At 44.5% G+C, this 20,345-nt stretch overlaps 1 protein-coding gene across 1 annotated transcript in view; it reads left to right on the top strand.

The window, feature by feature from the left end:
* MRPL11 (mitochondrial ribosomal protein L11) overlaps positions 1-18,940 on the top strand; it is a 712,335-nt gene extending 693,395 nt beyond the window's left edge. Inside the window, exon 7 of the mRNA XM_086939516.1 lies at positions 18,132-18,940. Within this exon, the coding sequence (XP_086795642.1) occupies positions 18,132-18,252 (121 nt within the window). The 3' untranslated portion in view covers positions 18,253-18,940. The remainder of the gene's footprint in view (positions 1-18,131) is intronic.
* The last annotated feature ends 1,405 nt before the right edge of the window (positions 18,941-20,345 follow it).

The following is a 20,345-nucleotide window of genomic DNA, read 5'->3' on the forward strand; positions in this document are numbered from 1 at the left end:
ACATGCCATAACAGAGATTGGATACTCCTTGCAGTCAGATACCGCCTCCCCGGAACAGACGTGTTAATCGGAAAGGGTCAAGCATTGCAAAAGAATAGATTCTGTATGGGACAGGGACAAGACTTCTACCCATACAGTGCCAGACACTGCTTCCTCTGATATTCTGCGGTCTGCAAGAAATGCATTGCTCTTGCATGTCAGTAGCAACCCATCGGGCAGCCAGCTAGATTAAAGAAATAAATATTCCTTGTATCCAGAAACTTACAGCTATCATGCATGCTCATAGAGAAATAACACTTCATAGAAAGAGTGAACTGATCGTGTATACTCTCCAAATGAAAACTCCTTCCATGGGAACGCAGCTGTATGCAAATAGGCGTCATGTCCATCATACCAAGCCGGTCACCTTTCTGTTAAACAAAAATATCTGTTAAAACCAACATTTGCAATTTCACCTCTATGTTGACCTTGTTTTAAGAGTTTTTCATTTTGTGAATTAGGTTACAATACAAGCGAGTGAACAATGTTACATTCAAAACATAACCAGTGTCACAATTTGATTTAGTAATCTGCCCCCTTGAGCCCTAACCAACAGATCGTTTGTCAGTGATATATTGGGAGACACTGCCCGTTCTTCTGATAACCCCCTCCCTGTCCTCATTTGGTCCGGTGCCCACTGTAGGCCATTTTCCTGCCCCCTTGTCTCCGTATCTGTGTCCAACATTCGGTTTACATTTTCCTACTTTAATCTTCTACCTTCGGGTTGCATGTTTAGCCTGACCTCCTACTGAGGATCCATTTCTAATGTGGCCCTGAGAGACAGCTTTGTCCATCGTTCTCACAGTGACTTTCCATCCATCGAGAAGACATCCTATGTATCATTATTGTCCTGTGGTTTCGTTTTGTGGTTTAACATGTGGTGGCACTTGTACTATACATGGCAAGCATATTGTACTCTACATTTACTATATGGGGCTTTGGTTCAACCTTTTTCGACCATTTGCTACATTGGCTGATTACATTTGATCAATTTTCATGTTTTTCTTCTCAATGTTACCCCTGTACAGGCTTGTAGAATATTTCATTCAGTTTAATCTCATATTTCCACACTGTGTCCTACAGACGTTACAATATATGCATTAATTTGCAAATGTCACATTTCTTTTAAACCAGTCTGGACAGTGTCAAGACGCAATATCATCCTTGCACCTTTTACCAAAAGGATTTATTTGATGTCACCAATAATCTTCTGTCGCAGCAGAAACTCTTTCCCACAGCCCTACTGTGGCACTGTGAACTGACACCCAAACGGGTGGTGCTGCTGATGGTTCAGCCTGCTTGTGCTCTGTACAAAATAAACAAGCAGCCGTGTTGTCCTTGACTCCAAACAATATGCCCTAAGCATCAGCAAATGGAACTCGACTTCCCGGTCTGTTATCTGATTAGACTCTGGGATCGGTAGATAGTGTAGTATATGGTTAAGGAAGGTTCAGGAGCCCCAGAGCTTTAAAAAAAGAAAGATGTTTAGCCTGAAAAAATCAGGGGTAGACTTCTGTAAAGGAAATATAAAAATAACAACCATTGGGGAGCTTTACTCCAAAAAGGGGCAATTAATGCGAAAAGACTTCCAAAGAGATGCCAAGGTTAGAGGTGAAATGAAAACATGGATGGCACATTTCATAAAATTTAAACATTTGACTAAAACAATTATTTCCCATTTCCTAAGAAAGTGTATTTGTAATAAACAATATCATAGTATGCTATAAGTGATTTATGATTGTAATAAGATGTAAGGTGGTGTTTGTACAACATTTCTTTTATTATTCTTATTTTGAGTTTTGTATAGCCGAAGGTATCAGAGCGCTTTACATGTTATGTGATAACAATGCCATACCGAAGAAAAGAGTTAAAGCAGTCTCCTCTAAGAAGAAAAAACGAGAAAAAAACAAAAATCATAAAAATCTATATTTTTAAAAACGTCTCCATGGCCAGAGTGAAAAAAAGTATAATTAAAAAAAACTTCTTCTGCAAACTTCTACATTTCTTTAAATGTTTAGGTACATGTCCATAGGATCCTTTTATACTGAAGCAGACCTAATCAACTTGTTGAGTCCCAAGGAAGAGGCTGAAACACACTGCATTAAAAACCTAGAACTGTGGAGTAATTCACCTATTTACATGGTCAGTAACAAGCCATGAGACTAAACTAAATGAATTTAAAGGACGAAAGCCAAAAAAAACTAAAACGGACTTGGTACCTTGAAGGGGATAAAAATAGATGATTTGTGTCATGAATAATCCTTGTGTAAAAATAGGAGCTGTAAATCTTAAATCGGTGTTCTATTTTTAGATATCAGTTGGTAAAGTAAACGTCAAAAGGAGAATGACCTGTTGGTGGGGTTATACACTACTGAACTAATGAAAGAATTAACATATCACATACATAAAGCTGTAAAATAAAATAACATAAAATAGAGGGAAGAAACACCACCAATTTTGTTTAGCTATCTCTCTGTATCTGTCTGTCTCTATCTGTCCCTCTCCCTGCCTCTGTCTGTCCCTGTCTCTGTCTCCCTCTCTGTCTGTCTCTGCCTGCCCCAGTCCCTGCCTCTGTCTCTATCTGCCTCTGCCTCTGTCTCTCTCTCCCTGCCTATCTCACCGTCTCTTTCGCTGTCTGGCTGCCTCTACCTATCGCTTCCTCTGTCGGTCTGTCCCTGTCTGTCACTATCTCTCTCTGTTTCTATGAAATGAAATGAAATTAATTTGTACTTGTAAAGCGCACTTATACCCCAACCGGGGTTTCCTGGCGCTGTACGCATACCGCTGTGGAACCCTGCCTGGCTTTTCCCTGTGAAATGTCCACTCCTGTGCACCCCCAAGGTGAAGCCAGGCATCCCAGCGCTGTTGGGGCCGTTGTGGAGATTAAGCAAGCTATTGCCCAGAGTTGCAGAGTGGGACCCATGATTAGAATAGGCACCGAGGCGAGAATTATCAGGTCCGAGAAAATTGAGCCCAAGACCCGCCGAGGCGGGAATTGAACCCTGGTCCCGGGCCAGACCTCTGCATCAGGGTCTGCCGCTCTAACCATTGAGCCACACTTCTCCACTGTCTGTCTCTAGGGAGGTGCACACGTATTGTGTCTACACATCCCCGTCACCAGCCCAGAGCCAGCCCCCTCTCTCTGTGTAAACTAACAGCCAGCTAGTTTTCTCTCTGAATTTGCTGTTTTGCGGGGTTTGTGTCCCACCACTGAGCATGGGGTCGCATCTGTTGCTGGCTTTAATTTGGACTCTCACCCCTGAGCTGTCAGATCAAAACCCTCCTTTGGCACCAATCCCCCGTCTGTGTAGGTATGCATGCATCAATTATATATAGCGCCAACCTGCGGCAAGCATTTGTGCGCTGTGCTGCGAGAGCGAAGATCAGGCCTGAGCTCCCTGGCCTTGGCTCAACCCTCTGACTACAGGCTGGCAGGAAACATCACAGGCTCTTAACACACACCTCACTCCCTTCTATCCTCAGTCACCTCACCCGGCTCTCACTCCCCGCTCCCCTCTGTCACCTCACCTGGCTCTCCCTCGCCGCTGCCCTCCGTCACCCTCCATCACCTCACCCGGCCGTCACTCCCTGCTGCCCTCTGTCACCCTCTGTCACCTCACCCGGCTCTCACTCCCTGCTACTCTCTGTCACCTCACCCTGCTCTCACACCCTGCCACCTCTGTCATCTCACCCTGCGTGTGTGGCAGCCCGGGCTGAGACAGCTTCCCGAGCACGCACACAGCTACACCCGAGTACTTCACACGTCTTTAAAAGACCATTTACTTGTTAATGGGGCTTTGTTGTTTTTCACCTCTTCTTAGCGCCCCTGCATCTCCTCTCTGACTATCGCTGGAGTCGCCTGGCCCCCATAGAGCAGAGTCTTTCGGAGTCTGCGCTGCTGCAACCGGTGGGGTTTGCTGACACTCTTTAAAAGAAAAAAACACAGGTACGATGTCTGCAAGGTCCACAGGCCGCCGAGTACCCGTGATATAGAGTGTCATTGTTTCCTGTCTCATTGTCGGTAATAATAAAAAAACAAAGGGAAGACATGCTTTATAAATATAGCTAGCAAATGACACTCAGATGATGGACGGAATGTAGAGCAACTCAAACATTCACCTCCAGTCAAGAGATCTGGGTTAAATCCATAGTTCTTTTGCTCACCATGCCACCCCAGTTTAGACCGAGCCATATGCAAATCAGTCTTGACCTTGTCCCTCATGGGAACAGTCCAGCCCGAACTGCCAAGCCAGGTACTCCCTGAACCGGAAACAAGCATCCTGGGACCAGTTTCAGGGGATCACCTCATCAACCAGGCTAGCTTGAATTCAGAGGCACCTTGTGCCTGGACCCACGTCTGGGCATTCCCGGCCCACTTAGGGCAAGGAAGCAAAAGACACACAGATGATGGACGGAATGCAGAGCAAATCAAATATTCACCACCAGTCAAGAGATCCAGGTTAAATCCATTGTTCTTTTGTTCACCATGCCACCCTATTTTGGACCCATCCGTATGCAAATCAGTCTTGAGCCTGTGCCTCATGGGAACAGTCCAGCCCGAACTGCCTAGGCAGATCCTCCCTGGACCGGAAAAAAGCATCCTGGGATCGGTTTTGGCGCATCACCCATCATCAGCCAGGCCATCTTAAATCCAGTGAGAGAGTTAGCATGGGACCCACATCTGGGCATCCCCAGCCCAATTAAGGTGAGAAAGCAAAAGACACACTGATGATGGACGAAATGCACCTTCATCTGTCTTGCTGTTATTGTTGATTTATTGCAATCATGGATTTCAAACAACCAGGTGCTCTATTATCATTAAGCTGAAGTGTGTATCTTCAAGAACAGGTTTGTGCATCTTTCCTAACTGGGTTGTCTAATACAGGTTTCACGCCTTCGTTGCAACCCCTTCGAAGTCCTTTAAAATGTTTTATTCTGCTCAGGCCTATCAGAAGTGTTTTGCCAGACCCAGGTCAAAAGATACGTTCGAAGCCCTACTACTTCTGTTAATAGTGGCACAATTACCTTGATCGAAGTTTACCCCCGCCCCCAAAAGAAATTGAAAGGACAGCAGCTGGCTTTATCTAGAGTGTCATTGTTTCCTGTCTCATCTTCGGTAATAATAAAAAACAATGGGAAGACATGCTTTATAAATATAGCCAGAAAGAGCATGGGCCCTGCACAAGTGCAGGTTCTGTAGAAAAATGCCCCCACCCCTTGTGCCAGCTCTAGTCCTGATAGACATTTTTTTTGTATCTGCTACATTTTAAATGGTCCAGTTTCCTAAATTATCTAGTTTCCTTTTCTCTAAACAGCAGTTCACAATTTGCGATGGTGGTTGCAGGTGGTGGGCTCCAGTACTTTTTTTGTTGTTGTTGACCAGGACTTATTTTTCATCATCAGCCTTTGACCTAGAGCAAGAAAGAGAAAAGCAAAAGCGAGAGATGGGAAAATAGTGACAAAGGGAGAAAGCAGGGATGAAAAATAGGCTCCAAGATTGAGATGAAAAGACAGGAAATGTAGAGTGGTGGATTTTAAGGCATGAGGTGGAATCAAATCCAGTCAACATTGGTATGCGGAAACCCTGGTACTCAGCAGTACTAGCCACGATCTACTTGGAAAAACTTTGGGACCCTGCACTTTTTTTTTATAAATGAAATTAAGCACTCCATATCAATATTGAAAAATAATGAATTAATCTCTTAAATCTGAAGAGGTATACTGTGAGCAAACCCTATAATTCTAAGCCACTTCAAACTAAACATGCATAACCTTATTCAAAAATCAATATTCTGTATTTTTCAAAGCAAACCTGCTATCCTTTTCATCACAGATTACCTCGTGGTTTCTGCTTCACGCCTTCCTATTCACAGATTTGAGCTTTTGTCAACTCCATCCTGCGCGTCTGGCTAGGATATAAGTGCATGTGCATGCTATAATAGCAGCTTTTATCGATTTCGTTCAGACCATAATAGCCAGAGAGAAAGAAATAATTATCTGGACTGGATCCAACATTTCACTGTTGCTAAAAAGAGAAGCCAGCACTTAAAGGGGTCTGACCCAAGGCCTAGTTTAGTTGTACATTGGAAATAGTAGGTCTTGCAAACGCCTGTGCTGCTTAGCCAGACCTAAAACAAGAGGATGTGTGAGGTAAGTTGAGGGTAGACAAATAGAACAAGAAAATGACCAGCCTATCCCCAGTATCCCGCGTTGACCTGTGGAGGAGCCTGTGGATTTTTTGGTCCAGCCATGCTCCTGTCCCAAGTTGTAGCAGTTTGAGAAAATATTTCTTAATCATTCTACTTGAACTTTTTTTTATGTTCTCTTTTCCTTTCCTTCGCTTTCTCTTCCTCTCAAATTGAAAGATATTTTTTTTGTAATCTCGATGTTCATTTTCTTGCTTATTTAACTAATTATATTTGGATATTCACCTATATATTTTGTACTTGTGATTAAAGCAGTTTCTGGAGTGGCGGGGGAGGGGGGGGGGGGGCTGAAGCGATTTGAGCCCTGTGGTCGTTGTGCGCCTGATCTATGGGCACCTGTAATCCCTGAATAAGAGCTCCTCCCGAATTTCCTTATCACAAGAGACTTCTAACGTCTCTGGTCATCTGTAATAAACAAGTATTGGCAAGGCCAGTATGTCTCGCTTTTGAAGAGAATGAGCAAACCTTTGAGCTTTGCAAATTCTTATTGCAGATGCCGTTAAGCATCGGTAAAAAGAAAGGAAATTGTATTGCCGATGTTGGAACAGCATTGGCAAAAAAAGACAAGACAAGAAGCACGTGCATTTCCAATCATGCGTGCACGTACGTCATGACGCTGGGGTTAGTTCAGCATTGGAAAAAAAGACAAGACAAGAAGCACGTGCATTTCCAATCATGCGTGCACGTACGTCATGACGCTGGGGTTAGTTCTGCTTTTTTTTAATTTCAAATATACCATGACATGATTGAGAACACTTTTCATGGAGAGGTAGACTGAAAAAATGATGAACCATGCACACTATCTTTAAAGACCCTGTAGTTAGTTTCAGCTGGCAGGGCCTCCAAGAAAAGAAATAAAAAGTTAGGAAAAGAAAGCAACAGCGGTGGATGGAGAGCAACAAAGGATCACTGAGCTCAATGCACGGCCCACCGTGCTGAGTGAACAAGAGAGAAGCTTGGGAAGGGACAGGGAGGTATTTTTGTTTCATTTTGTACTAAAAAGAGCAATCATGAAACCCCAGCAGGGGAGGGGGAGTGGCAGGACGATCAACGGATAAGTATGGAGAGCACAGGTTCGTGGATGCGGGAAAATGTTATTATATTTAGCTGAAATAGAATAGCAAGTCTCCTGTGTCTTTTTAGAACGTGTATTCTTGTCTTTAAACTAACAAGGATAAGCAGTGTCTTTATTGCAGGTTTCTAGCTGTTAGATAGAAGGCTATGTGCATGCCTGGTGCACACGTCCGATCTGGTTCAGCTGGAATAAGGCGAACCTGTAAGAGCTCAACGTTGCACTCAAGCGGGGAATATTTAGCCCTTCCCTGGAGTGGACATCAGCTGAAAGGAACATGAATGGCCTATTAGTGATGTTTAATGTTCCAATAAAATTAAGCCTGTAGTGATATTTTGCAATACAAGATGCCCTCTTCAGTGATGTTATAGCACTTTCATTTCCCCTTTATTTTTCTTCTATTCTTATCCCTGGTTGTTTCGGTAAATTAATATCAGAAGATCGTCCAGCTGCCACCGAAGCTGGGTGGACAGGTCTACCACCCCCGTTGTAGTGGATGTGCGAGTAGATTTTTCACATCTGTTGTAGGTGCTGTGTGGGCAGGTCTACCACCCCCGTTGTAGTGGATGCGCGAGTAGATTTTTCACATCTGTTGTAGGTGCTGTGTGGGGAGGTCTACCACCTCCGTCGTAATGGATGCGCAAGTAGATTTGTCACATCTGTTGTAGGTGCTGTGTGGGCAGGTCTACCACCTCCGTCGTAGTGGATGCGCAAGTAGATTTGTCACATCTGTTGTAGGTGCTGTGTGGGCAGGTCTACCACCTCCGTCGTAGTGGATGCGCAAGTAGATTTGTCACATCTGTTGTAGGTGCTGTGTGGGCAGGTCTACCACCTCCGTCATAGTGGATGCGCAAGTAGATTTGTCACATCTGTTGTAGGTGCTGTGTGGGCAGGTCTACCACCTCCGTCGTAGTGGATGCGCAAGTAGATTTGTCACATCTGTTGTAGGTGCTGTGTGGGGAGGTCTACCACCTCCGTTGTAGTGGATGCGCGAGTAGATTTGTCACATCTGTTGTAGGTGCTGTGTGGGCAGGTGTACCTCCTCTGCCTTGGGTGATGGGTGGACAGATGTACTGCCTCTACCATAGGGGATGTGGGGGCAGGTGTACCACATCTGTTGTAGTTTCCACATCTGTTGTAGGTGCTGTGTGGACAAGTCTACCACCTCCGTTGTAGTGGATGCGCAAGTAGATTTGTCACATCTGTTGTAGGTGCTGTGTGGGCATGTCTACCACCCCCTTTGTAGTGGATGCGCGAGTAGATTTGTCACATCTGTTGTAGGTGCTGTGTGGACAAGTCTACCACCTCCGTTGTAGTGGATGCGCAAGTAGATTTGTCACATCTGTTGTAGGTGCTGTGTGGGCAGGTCTACCACCCCCGTTGTAGTGGATGCGCGAGTAGATTTGTCACATCTGTTGTAGGTGCTGTGTGGACAAGTCTACCACCTCCGTTGTAGTGGATGCGCGAGTAGATTTGTCACATCTGTTGTAGGTGCTGTGTGGGCAGGTGTACCTCCTCTGCCTTGGGTGATGGGTGGACAGATGTACTGCCTCTACCATAGGGGATGTGGGGGCAGGTGTACCACATCTGTTGTCGTTTCCATTTGAACAGGCGTCCACCTCTGCCATAGGGGATGTCAGGACAGGTGTACCACATCTACTGTAGAGGATGTGTTTACTGATGGACCACCTCTGCCATAAGAGATGTGTGTACAGGTGTACCACATCCAAGGTAAATGATGAGTGGACAGGTGTACCACATCTACTGTAGATGATATGTTGACAGTTGTACTGCTTCTGTTGTAGTGTCTGTTTGGACAGGCGTGCCACCTCTTCTGTAGGGGAGGTGTGAGCTGATGTACCTCTTCTGTTGTGGGTGCTATTTGGACAGGCGTCCACCTCTGCGATACCGGATGTGAGGACAGGTGTACAACAACTACTGTAGAGGATGTGAGGACAGGTGTACCACTTCCGAGGTAGATGATGAGTGGACAGGTGTCCCACATCCGAGGTAGATGATGAGTGGACAGGTGTCCCACATCCGAGGTAGATGATGAGTGGACAGGTGTCCCACATCCGAGGTAGATGATGAGTGGACAGGTGTACCACATCCAAGGTAGATGATGAGCAGACTGGTGTCCCACATCTACTGTAGAGGATGTTTACTGCTGTGCCACCTCTGCTATAAGAGATGTGTGGACAGGTGTACCATATCAGAGGTAGATGATGAGCAGACAAGTCTACCACATTTACTGTAGGGGATGTTGGTAGGTGTACCACCTCTGCTGTAGGGGATGTGTTTACTGATGTACCACCTCTGCCAAAAGAGCTGTGTGGACAGGTGTACCACATCCAAGGTAGATGATGTGTGGACAGGTGTGCCACATCCGAGGTAGATGGACAGGTGTACCACATTTACTGTAGAGGATGTTGACAGGTGCACCACCTCTGCTGTAGAGGATGTGTTTACTGCTGTATCACCTCTGCCATAAGAGCTGTGTGGACAGGTGTACTACATCCGAGGTAGATGATGTGTGGACAGGTGTGCCACATTTACTGTAGAGGATGTGTTTACTGCTGTATCACCTATGCCATAAGAGCTGTGAGGACAGGTGTACTACATCCGAGGTAGATGATGTGTGGACAGGTGTGCCACATTTACTGTAGAGGATGTGTTTACTGCTGTATCACCTATGCCATAAGAGCTGTGTGGACAGGTGTACTACATCCGAGGTAGATGATGAGTGGACAGGTGTACCAAATCCGAGGTAGATGATGTGTGGACAGGTGTGCCACATTTACTGTAGAGGATGTGTTTACTGCTGTATCACCTATGCCATAAGAGCTGTGTGGACAGGTGTACTACATCCGAGGTAGATGATGTGTGGACAGGTGTGCCACATTTACTGTAGAGGATGTGTTTACTGCTGTATCACCTATGCCATAAGAGCTGTGTGGACAGGTGTACTACATCCGAGGTAGATGATGAGTGGACAGGTGTACCAAATCCGAGGTAGATGATGTGTGGACAGGTGTGCCACATTTACTGTAGAGGATGTGTTTACTGCTGTATCACCTATGCCATAAGAGCTGTGTGGACAGGTGTACTACATCCGAGGTAGATGATGTGTGGACAGGTGTGCCACATTTACTGTAGAGGATGTGTTTACTGCTGTATCACCTATGCCATAAGAGCTGTGAGGACAGGTGTACTACATCCGAGGTAGATGATGAGTGGACAGGTGTACCAAATCTGAGGTAGATGATGTGTGGACAGGTGTGCCACATTTACTGTAGAGGATGTGTTTACTGCTGTATCACCTATGCCATAAGAGCTGTGTGGACAGGTGTACTACATCCGAGGTAGATGATGTGTGGACAGGTGTGCCACATTTACTGTAGAGGATGTTGACAGGTGTACCCCCTCTGGAGATGCTATGTAGAGAGGTTTACCGTCACTGCTACAGGTGCGGCAAGAATAGATATGTTGCCACTACTTTAGATGCAGTGTTGACCGGTATATAACCTTTGCCATAGGTGCTGCAGGTGTAAAGTACGTAGCTTAGAAATACAATGTGCAGCCAGGTGGATCACCTCTGTGCAGGTTCTTTGTAGATAGGTGCATCTCCACTACTACGTTTAATTGAGGACAGGTTCATCAGCCATGTGTACCACCTTTCCTATAGGTTCTATTTGACAGGTGCACCGCCTCTACTCAAGTGTACCCTCTCAGCTGTAGGTTCAATGTAGACCCAGTACCATGTCTGTGGTAGGTGTTGTGTGGAAGCATGTGCCGCTTCAACTGGAATTCCTGCTGGCTTTGTTGGATGCAAAGATTCTTGACCCCTCTGTGGCCGCTCTATGAGTCAAAATGAGTATGCAATTTAACATTATATTAGGGTACACAACATTTTGGTGACTGGGTACTCCGCCTTAGTGTTAATACAGCCCCTTCGCTCTCGCCAGTATAATCTAAAGAACAAGCATTTGCAATGCAATAGGTTTCGCATTTATGAGAGTTTGAGCTATTGGCATTGTAAATGACAATGCCTTTTATTTATGAGTTGTTTTTAAAATAGATAAATAAAAGACATTGTCATTAACTATGGTAATAGCTTTAACTCTTGCAAATGCAAGACGTATTGCATTGCAAATGCGTGCTATGAACATTTTAAAAAGCGTTCGGATAGAGCAAGCTTCTGCCTGCAACAACAGGCAGGACAAATCTATTTGAAAAACTAGTGCTCGGAGGCTGTAATTAAAGCCTACAGAGTAACAACATACGTAACAGGGGGTGTCGCCATGGGTGGTTACAAAATGAGACAAGACAGTACTAAGGAGGGACTACTAAGCCTTTTAACCAATGAACAGCCACAGTTTACAGTGGACAATGACACAAGCCAATTAAAAATGTGGGCGGAATTTCAAATCTCTGCCCCAATACAGCTTGCCTCGCAGAGCAGCGAGTGCGCTGCCCAGGATTGATCTAAAAAGCTTACATCTACAGGAAAGTACAACAAATGTTGTACGAGGAATTAAACATCATTGATGAACGCAGATATCCAAGCTGTGAATAATTTAGTAATATTTTAACTGATTAGTTTTAATGACGGGTTTTATTTTAATATTCTATATGATGATGGACTATGTATGTGATTATAAGCAATGTTTATGGATAATGTTTATCCGAATAAAGATTAATGAAATGAACGCAGAAATGTTGCTCCTGTTTAGAAACAAGAGCCCAGTCGAAGGCTGTCAGGTGACACAATGTTATGACCAACAAAGCGCCTCATGTTCTTGCACTCAAAAGTGCACCGTGCTTGTAAAACTCACCAGCATGCAAAACAAATGGAAGCGCTCAGACTTCCACGCATGAATATGAAGCACTACCGAAATATAGGGAACAAGTAATTACAACAGACAAGTTCTGTAACAGCACTGGTGGAGCCATCCGCCGCTTTCAATGAGGCAGCGAGATGAGGAGAACTAAACCCCGAGAGGAGCTGTTTCTTATGTTTATTTTTAATATGAAGCTATTACTGCAGAAAGGCTAGGAGAATATCTTGAAAGCATTGCAAGATGAACATTGACAAAGCCCATATTTCACCCAGAGCAGCAGAAACATTCAGCGTGACCAGACGCACTCCGTTGTGTACCAACTTCGTCCTGGTAAAAAATAAGACAAACATTGGCAAGGTGATTAGGTCTCTGTTTAAAAACCTATTGACTTTCCTTATGAACGCTGAGGGTGCGGGTGGGACTGAAGTAACGTGGAGGCTGGGGCGAAGCACTTGGACGAGATGACTAATATGGGGGTGCAGAGGAGGACGGGGGATTTAGCCTTACAGCCAGGGTTGCTGACTTTGGATCTCGAGGTTTGAGTCCCAGAATCAGCCCAACATCCTATGATTCTTGTCACAACACGTGTTCTTCCTGTGCCTACGCACTGAATGTGACTCTGTGTACTGTAACTGGTGCTAATTGTTAAGTGCTCCAGGGCAGGCGCGCAACACCCATTTTACTCACCGGGCTTCAATCGGTTAGGAGCTACATGGAGCATAGTGGCAGGGATGGTGAGAAGCATACAAGGGAGGCATCTGTATACAATGTGCAAAACAAAGTAGCCAATCGAGGTGGTAAAGAGGTTATGCTCCAAGGGAGAGACAAAGACATGTTGGATGAGCTAACACAAATAGAGCAAGCAAGCAAAGAAAGTAACTGTGAGTAACAAAACGAAAAATCAGTGGCACGCAATGGGTGAATGCATTCCTAAGTAATCTTTCAGCATGCCCCAATATGTCTTCACAACCACACAGCTGCGCCATAGGCTTTGGCCTAATGATGTGGCTGTTCAACTGTAATAAAATGATTGCGGAGAAGTGTGGCTCACTGGTTAGAGGAGGCAGACCCTGAAGCAGAGGTCAGACCCGGGACCAGGGTTCAATTCCTGACGCGGCAGGGTCTTGAGCCCAAATGTCCACTGACTCGATAATTCTCGCTTCGGTGCCTACTCGAATCACGGGTTCACACTCTGCAACTCTGGGCATTAGCTTGCTTAATCTCCACTACGGCCCTCCGCGGCGGGATGCCTGGCTTTCACATTGGGGGTGCCCAGTACGGGTTATCTCACAGGGAAAAAGCCAGGACGGGTTCCCAAAGCAAGCGCCGAGAAGCCTCACGGTGATTCGAGCGCTATAAAAGAAGACATAACATTGCTGTTGATTTCTGATGTCACAATGCTGGCTGTCCAAACCAGCAGGCATCGTGAAAAGAAGGTCACGGGGCATAATTACAGGCTCAGTTTGAACAAGGAAAACAGTAGCAGACTTTTCCTTCTTTCTCTCTCAAAACAACAAGCATTTACAATGCAACAGTTTCGCCCTTGGAAAAGTTTGAGCTATTGGCATTGTGAATGACAAACTTTTTATTTATGTGTTGGTTTTGAAAACAGATAAATAAATGGCATTGTCATTTACAATGGCAATAGCTTAATCTCTCGCAAATGCAATTTGTATTGCAACTATTTCAGTTAGCATTTTGCACTACGATAAAAACTGGCTTGTGCATTTACTCCTGCAGAAGAGTATCAAGAGGAGAGTCAGCAGGCGTCCCTGTAGGTGGTAGTGTATTCAAGACTGTGCGCTAGTAAAAATACTCAAGGAAAGGCACTGATATGTAGACAATATTTCAGAAAAGCCCTTTCGAACTGTACTCAAGATGTACCCCTGCCGGTGATCTGTAGGTACATCGTACAGGTGAAACACAGCCTCCCTGTCCTGCTGATTTTATTTACCTCGTATGCAGCATGTGTTCTGTATGTATGAAGGAAAGCTTGCATTGCTGCTGCTGCCACCTGTGATGTGACAATTATTTGCGTTGGAAAAGCCAAGGTTCTGCTCTCCATAATGTACCTTGAGTTGTGTGTGCCCGAGTGAAGCTTTGCATTTTCTTTTCATTATACAAAAAGACAAAATTACTGGCTTCATCAATGAATTTGTAAGCCTTTTTCTTATGCATTCTGCCTCTACTACCACCATAAAATAACACAACATGTGTATTTGTAAAGCGCAAGTTCACCCCAATGGGGTATCTTGGCGTTACCCAACGGTACTCATTTTATCGACCTCAGAATGCATGAGAGGCTGAGTGGACTAGACGGGATTTGAACCTGTGACCATGAGGTAAAACACAGGCCCCTGCAGTGGATGCATTAGTCCACTAATCGACCAGACCACTTGAAGTGTGTTTCCTATAGTACCATACTTTTTCATGGAAAGAGCATTCTTAGGTCACTCCTAGTCCTTCCGATATGTTTTATGCCATAACACCTTGTCCTAGAGCGACACCGTGACCTAACACAGTATGATCATCCTCTTGACTATATGCATAACCCGGATGTATTTACATGTCGGTGGCCTATGCCACCGTTCGGTTTATATCGACAAAGTACTTGAACCACCATGGCTCTTCCTGCTTTAACGAGGCCACATCTCTGTGGTATTTAAAGGTCTCTCCCATACATCTCTCCTTGCTCTTCTGTATGTTTACACGTGAAACTCTCGCACCCCCCACCACGAGTATTCTGATGCAGTCCCAGCCCCCACCACCATCCCCCCAGCTCCCCTTTCACTCTAATTAGTCACAGATGAAGCTCTGGCGTGTGAAAAATCAGGCCTGCAGGGGTCTAGCAAAGCAGCGGCATTTCTCTTGTATACATATGAAAGCAATCCCAGATCTTCGTTTCACATCGGGATTGCTACTGCAGAGGGCAAGGGGAGCCACAACCACTCTAAAGGTGTATGTTCCTTTCTTTAAAATGTAGTTGCCGCTGGCCACTCACGTCCACAAATGCCTCCAAAGTTAGATAGAGTGTGTCCTGCGTGGGCTGATCTTCAATGTGTGCAGTGAGAGCTGTCCAGAACAGCAGAGTGAACCAGATCTGGAATGCGATGTATAGTGAGTGCTGTGCAGGAACCGTGGCGCCTGTGCGCTGTATGGATAGGAAAACGGAGGCACATTTTGCATTAGTGTGCACGTTTGAATGTGTTCTCGCCTCATCACCGAAGGTGATTTGCAAATAACATACAAGTTGTACGAGTTATAAATCTGCAATCCTACCTAATAAAATCGAAAACGGGTTTTCAAAATATAGCTATTGACCTATTTCAAGTTTTTAGAATGATACAGACAACCGGGGTTTCGTTTATAAATCGAACTGTATTTCGTAGTTTGATTGGCCTTATCCGACTCCCCATCACTATAACCACTGCCCCCCTTAACAAGTGTTTGGAGGCGCACAAGTGAGGAACCTGCACCAAACGCGACATCGGGGTCGGGCGGGCACACAGACAGCGGGGGGCGGGGGGGGGAGACAGGCAACATAAGATGGGATACACAATACGAGCTGGAAAAGGCACGGACAGCGGGAGGGGGAGGCGGGCAGGCAACATAAGACGGGAAACATACAAAGTGAAAACACATTTATAAACAAAATGCTCCTTACCTGATCGCTTCGTGGGAACTCAAATCTTGCAGCCAACTCCAACAACAAACACTTGTAAAAAGAAGAAAACAGGCCGACTCGAAAAAAAAAAATAACACACACCCACCGCCGCGATGACGATCAGAAGTGGGTGGAGAGGGAAAAAATCGCGGGAACCCCCCCGAATCTGGTCCGGCCTAGACTGACAGATCTGGCTCCCAATGGCTAGCCTCCATTTATGGAGCTAGCCAATGGGAGCCGGGGGACGTTCCTGAAGCCAATATATGTAAACAATAGATTTCGCCTGCGCGAACTGCTTGCGCAAATCGCCAGGTCGAAACCTAAAAATTGATCAGCAGAAAGGAGAAATTTATGGCAAAATATATTTTTTTCCACACTATAGATCATTGAAGAAAAGATGTAAACTCTGCATTTTTTAATCTGCCTTATATTAAACTGATTCTAATATATTATTGCAAAAATTACTATCTACTTTTTGGTGTGTTTAATTTCTCAGTACAGATTTTGCTTTTGTTCTTCCGGATCTCAAGGAACATGAAAGAGCAAGAGTATACAAATGTATGCAGTTTTTGGGAAGGTTAATTGCGTGATCATGTTTGATAAAGAATAAAATACCTTCTTCCATACATTAAAAGGAAAAAATAAAAAAACACAGCCTTGTTCCTCTATATGGTCATGGAACTCCACTGTGACTATAAATATTTTTAGAATGCATGGGACGGGGATGCTTTTTCCTATATATTAGTTGGGGTAATAAGGATATCATTGTTTTTGAACTGCTCACTTTTAGAGACCCTCTTCCTTGTGATTAAGCAGCTGTACCCGAGAGTGCAGATGTTTCTCAGCTGTCTCAGTCTCCCTTGTGTGCCTTCCCAAATGCCTTGGCACACTGTTTTTTTCTTGTGTATCACACACCCATGTTCTGTGTTGTTTTCTCCCTCTTGTGCTATACCATTGCTCCCTCTGTTTGTCACTTTTGTTTGCTGCTCGCTCTCCCAAGTGCTTCTCACCATACTTCTTGCGTTGCTCTCTTTCCTCACCCGTGGTGCTGCTCTCTCCCTGCCACGCATCTCCCATATTTTTTACCATCCACTTATCCAACCCTCTACTCTTTTGTCTCGACTCCTGTTTGTTTGTTTTTTTAAACACTCTTTATTTTCTTTTATTTAAGAATCAAGGTATTGTCTGTCATCTTGGTTCATTTATTAAAAAAACAAAGTCATCTTTTCTGTGTAACTCCTTCCACCATGATGCAAGCTATAAAGATGGAAACAGGCCTAACTGCATGGCTCTATTTAGGCTTTGCCTAGGTGATCAAATACTGGAATCAGATAGAGCAGGGTACTGATACAGATGAGTATAATGGGCGCAGTGTTGGACGTTCTTAAATCCGACTCCGGCTTCTGATCAACGGTCTCAATAAAGGCGAGTATCCTCACAATAAGTAAGCTTTGCTAAACCAAATGCGCTCCAGAAAAGTTCATTGGACGCAGTGTTGGAGGTTCACAAGGCCAAGTATGACCACTGATCATAGGTCTGTGATCACTGAAGGTAAAACGGAGGTTGTGCAAAGTCTGTGCTCCAGGCAATAACACTGGACGCATGTGGGATTTCCCAGGGCCAAGTCCGGCCTCTAGAGGTATTTTAACATTGTCAGAGTTGCTGAAGCAACTCTGACGGTCTTACGATACGATACGATACTTGTGAACCTCCAACATTGCACCCAATGAACTTTTCTGGAGCGCATTTGGTTTATCAATGCTTACTTATCGTGAGGATACTCGCCTTTATTGAGACCGTTGATCAGAAGCCGGACTCTGCTTTAAGTACGTCCTACACTGCGCCAATTATACTCATCTGGAGTGCACTTTTGTGGTACATTTATTTCAGTATCGTGAGGATATGTGCCCTATTTGAGCCCTGATTAAGTTCTCCATGTGAGTACGAAATGCGTTGGCTGTGTGTAAATTCACCCATTCCGTGAGAATGAATCAATTGGAAACAAAGACTTTTTTTTAAACCCAATACCGAATCTCTGGACTGGATTACCTTGCGCACGCCCACCCCTTGCAACATCCTCGAGATGCTTTGTCTCTCATTTTTCGAAGGAAGCAATAAAAAGCATTTTCAATGTGGATTTTGGGGGTTTACCGCAAAGCCAAAATCCCATTTCTGACACCCGTAGGGTGAGGTAGACCCTGTTCTGTCATAAAGAGTCTTGCAGCTGTATCACAGGTTAGAACCCTCAGCAGTAGCCAGTTGCCAGGCAGTTCTTCTTGGTCAATGACATATGTCCTCTTCTCCCACAGCTTGTCTGCAGAGGAGTACCAGGCATTCCTGGCGGCCAGAGAAGTAGAGTTACAAGTTCAAGCAGCAGCGGCAGCAGAGGCGGCGGCAGCAGAGCTTTCCGCATCCGGGAAGAAGAAATAACGGCGTTGCTGATGCTCATCTTCCACCAGCAGCAAATGGGAGCTGCTTCTCCTCTACTCACTGATACATTTTTTTTCTGTACATTCTGATTTCCGAAGACTAGCTCGGCTTTTAAAAAAATAAAATAGGAGGCGTTGTGGTGGGATTCTTAAAGGTCCTGCTGCATAAAACCTGCCATTAGAACCACGCTACGAAGACCATGTCAGACCTACTATTTACCTCACCCTTCTTGGGCAGTTCTTTATTCTAGACGAGAATGGATCTGTGTTCCTAGAATTACTGGGTAAGCAGAATTCCACTGGACATTTAAATTCTGTTATAAAGCAGTATTGTTCCACTGGAGAACTACTCCATTTGAACTGTAAATGTGCCACATCCAATGTTCATTGCAACAGATGAATTTGTGGGTACCATGATGATGTTTAACAAGGTAATAGGGGAGACCTTTGGCAGAAGGCAAAGCAAACCCAACATTGATGTTGCGCATTGTGTTAGTGGGAGACTCCTCCTCCATAGTCTCCATCTGGTAACCGCTATCTCTCACATGCCTGAGCACCGCCCTTATTCCACCATTCGTTGTTTAATAAATGACATATCATCTATGGAACTGGCAACAAGCTGTAATATACCTGGAAACTCAAAGGAGGAGAAGGGCCTAAAGATCGTCAATAAATTTTCATAAATAAAATAAGTGGTATGTTTTCTTTCCTGATCGTAAATTTATATGTATGTGAGCTCCCGATTAAACTTGGATCCCTAGAAGGGCTGGCTTCATCAAAATATTATATGCTTGCCATTGCACTTAAAAGTAGAACACAATTCACATGATATGAAACCTAAATATAAAACATCAGAATCCAAACTAGGTGTATACTGATTTTCACAAACATACATGTTTGAGTTTTGTTGTTAATGTTTTGGGGATATTTTCTACCATTCTAATCAGTTTCTGTACAACATTTGAGGATTATTTTGATGGTTAAGAGACTCTGGGCCAGATGTACGGCCATTCCAAATTGCGACTTGCAATTTGCGGTCAATTGCGAGTAACAAATTTTGAGTCCCATTTTGGAAGGATTGTTTTATGTAAAATTGGGACCGACACAGCCCATGTGTGCTGCGTGACCAAAAGTTTTGTATTACAATTTTTTTTTTTAATTTCATTTATAATCAAGTTTTGTTAGTTCATCCAAAGATGACTTCAAAGGAAAATCCTGTCAAAACAGTCAGTTCAAAAACATACAATTGTGTGCACAATATATACAAGTGTACAAACATTTACAGTGAATACTCAACATTTCACAACACCAAAATGAAACTTAATACAAAATAATTACATTCCAAGCCAATTGCAACATAAAAAACATTAACACAAAGCACAATACTACATACAGGGAGGAACCAGTCCTTTAACTAGAATACCAGTGGACAGGTGGAACTGAAGGTGGAATAAGGCTGCCTGCCTGTCTCACAAAAACTGTGATGAAATGTTTTATAAGATTGCCAGCAAGGGCCCACAAAAGTGGTATTGGTTAGTCCCTAGCTGCACCCTTCTTTCTTGTCACAGGCTGGGGGTCAACACGTTTCGAACCGTAGATATTGTAGGTTCTCCTCAGGACAGGGACTGGGTATGAGCTTCTCTGCACAACGAGCACAAGGGCTGCAGGGGTGGAGGTGGACTGCAAATCAAAAGAAGGATTCTGTAATTAGTTGTAGAGGTGTCATAAATCAGTGCGCCCGCGAGGCGGTGCGCGATCGATTAGTGGGGCGGCTCACATTCTTTTTCTTGTATCAGCTGCACGCAGTTACAAATGCAGGAGGGCGGCTGAACCCGAGACGAGTCCGGGAGGTGTGGCGGGTATTGTTATTGTTCTTGTTCTACCGCGTACAGCCGTCGTGCAGAAGATGGAAGCAATCCTTTCCAATGCCGCAAACGTAAACTGTGATACACTTAGTGGTCCAAGAAATAGATAGGTCCCAAGCATTATTAGTTATTTTGTTGGTGTTTTTTCCTTTTCTCTATTTCCTACTAGAGCGGGGCCTCATTGTCCTGAGCGAGTGCCAGGCGAGGTGAGGCCATCTCCCAGCCCAAG

The sequence above is a fragment of the Lissotriton vulgaris genome, chromosome 9 (genome assembly GCF_964263255.1).
Source record: "Lissotriton vulgaris chromosome 9, aLisVul1.2, whole genome shotgun sequence".
In the NCBI taxonomy this organism is placed as follows: Eukaryota; Metazoa; Chordata; class Amphibia; order Caudata; family Salamandridae; genus Lissotriton; species Lissotriton vulgaris.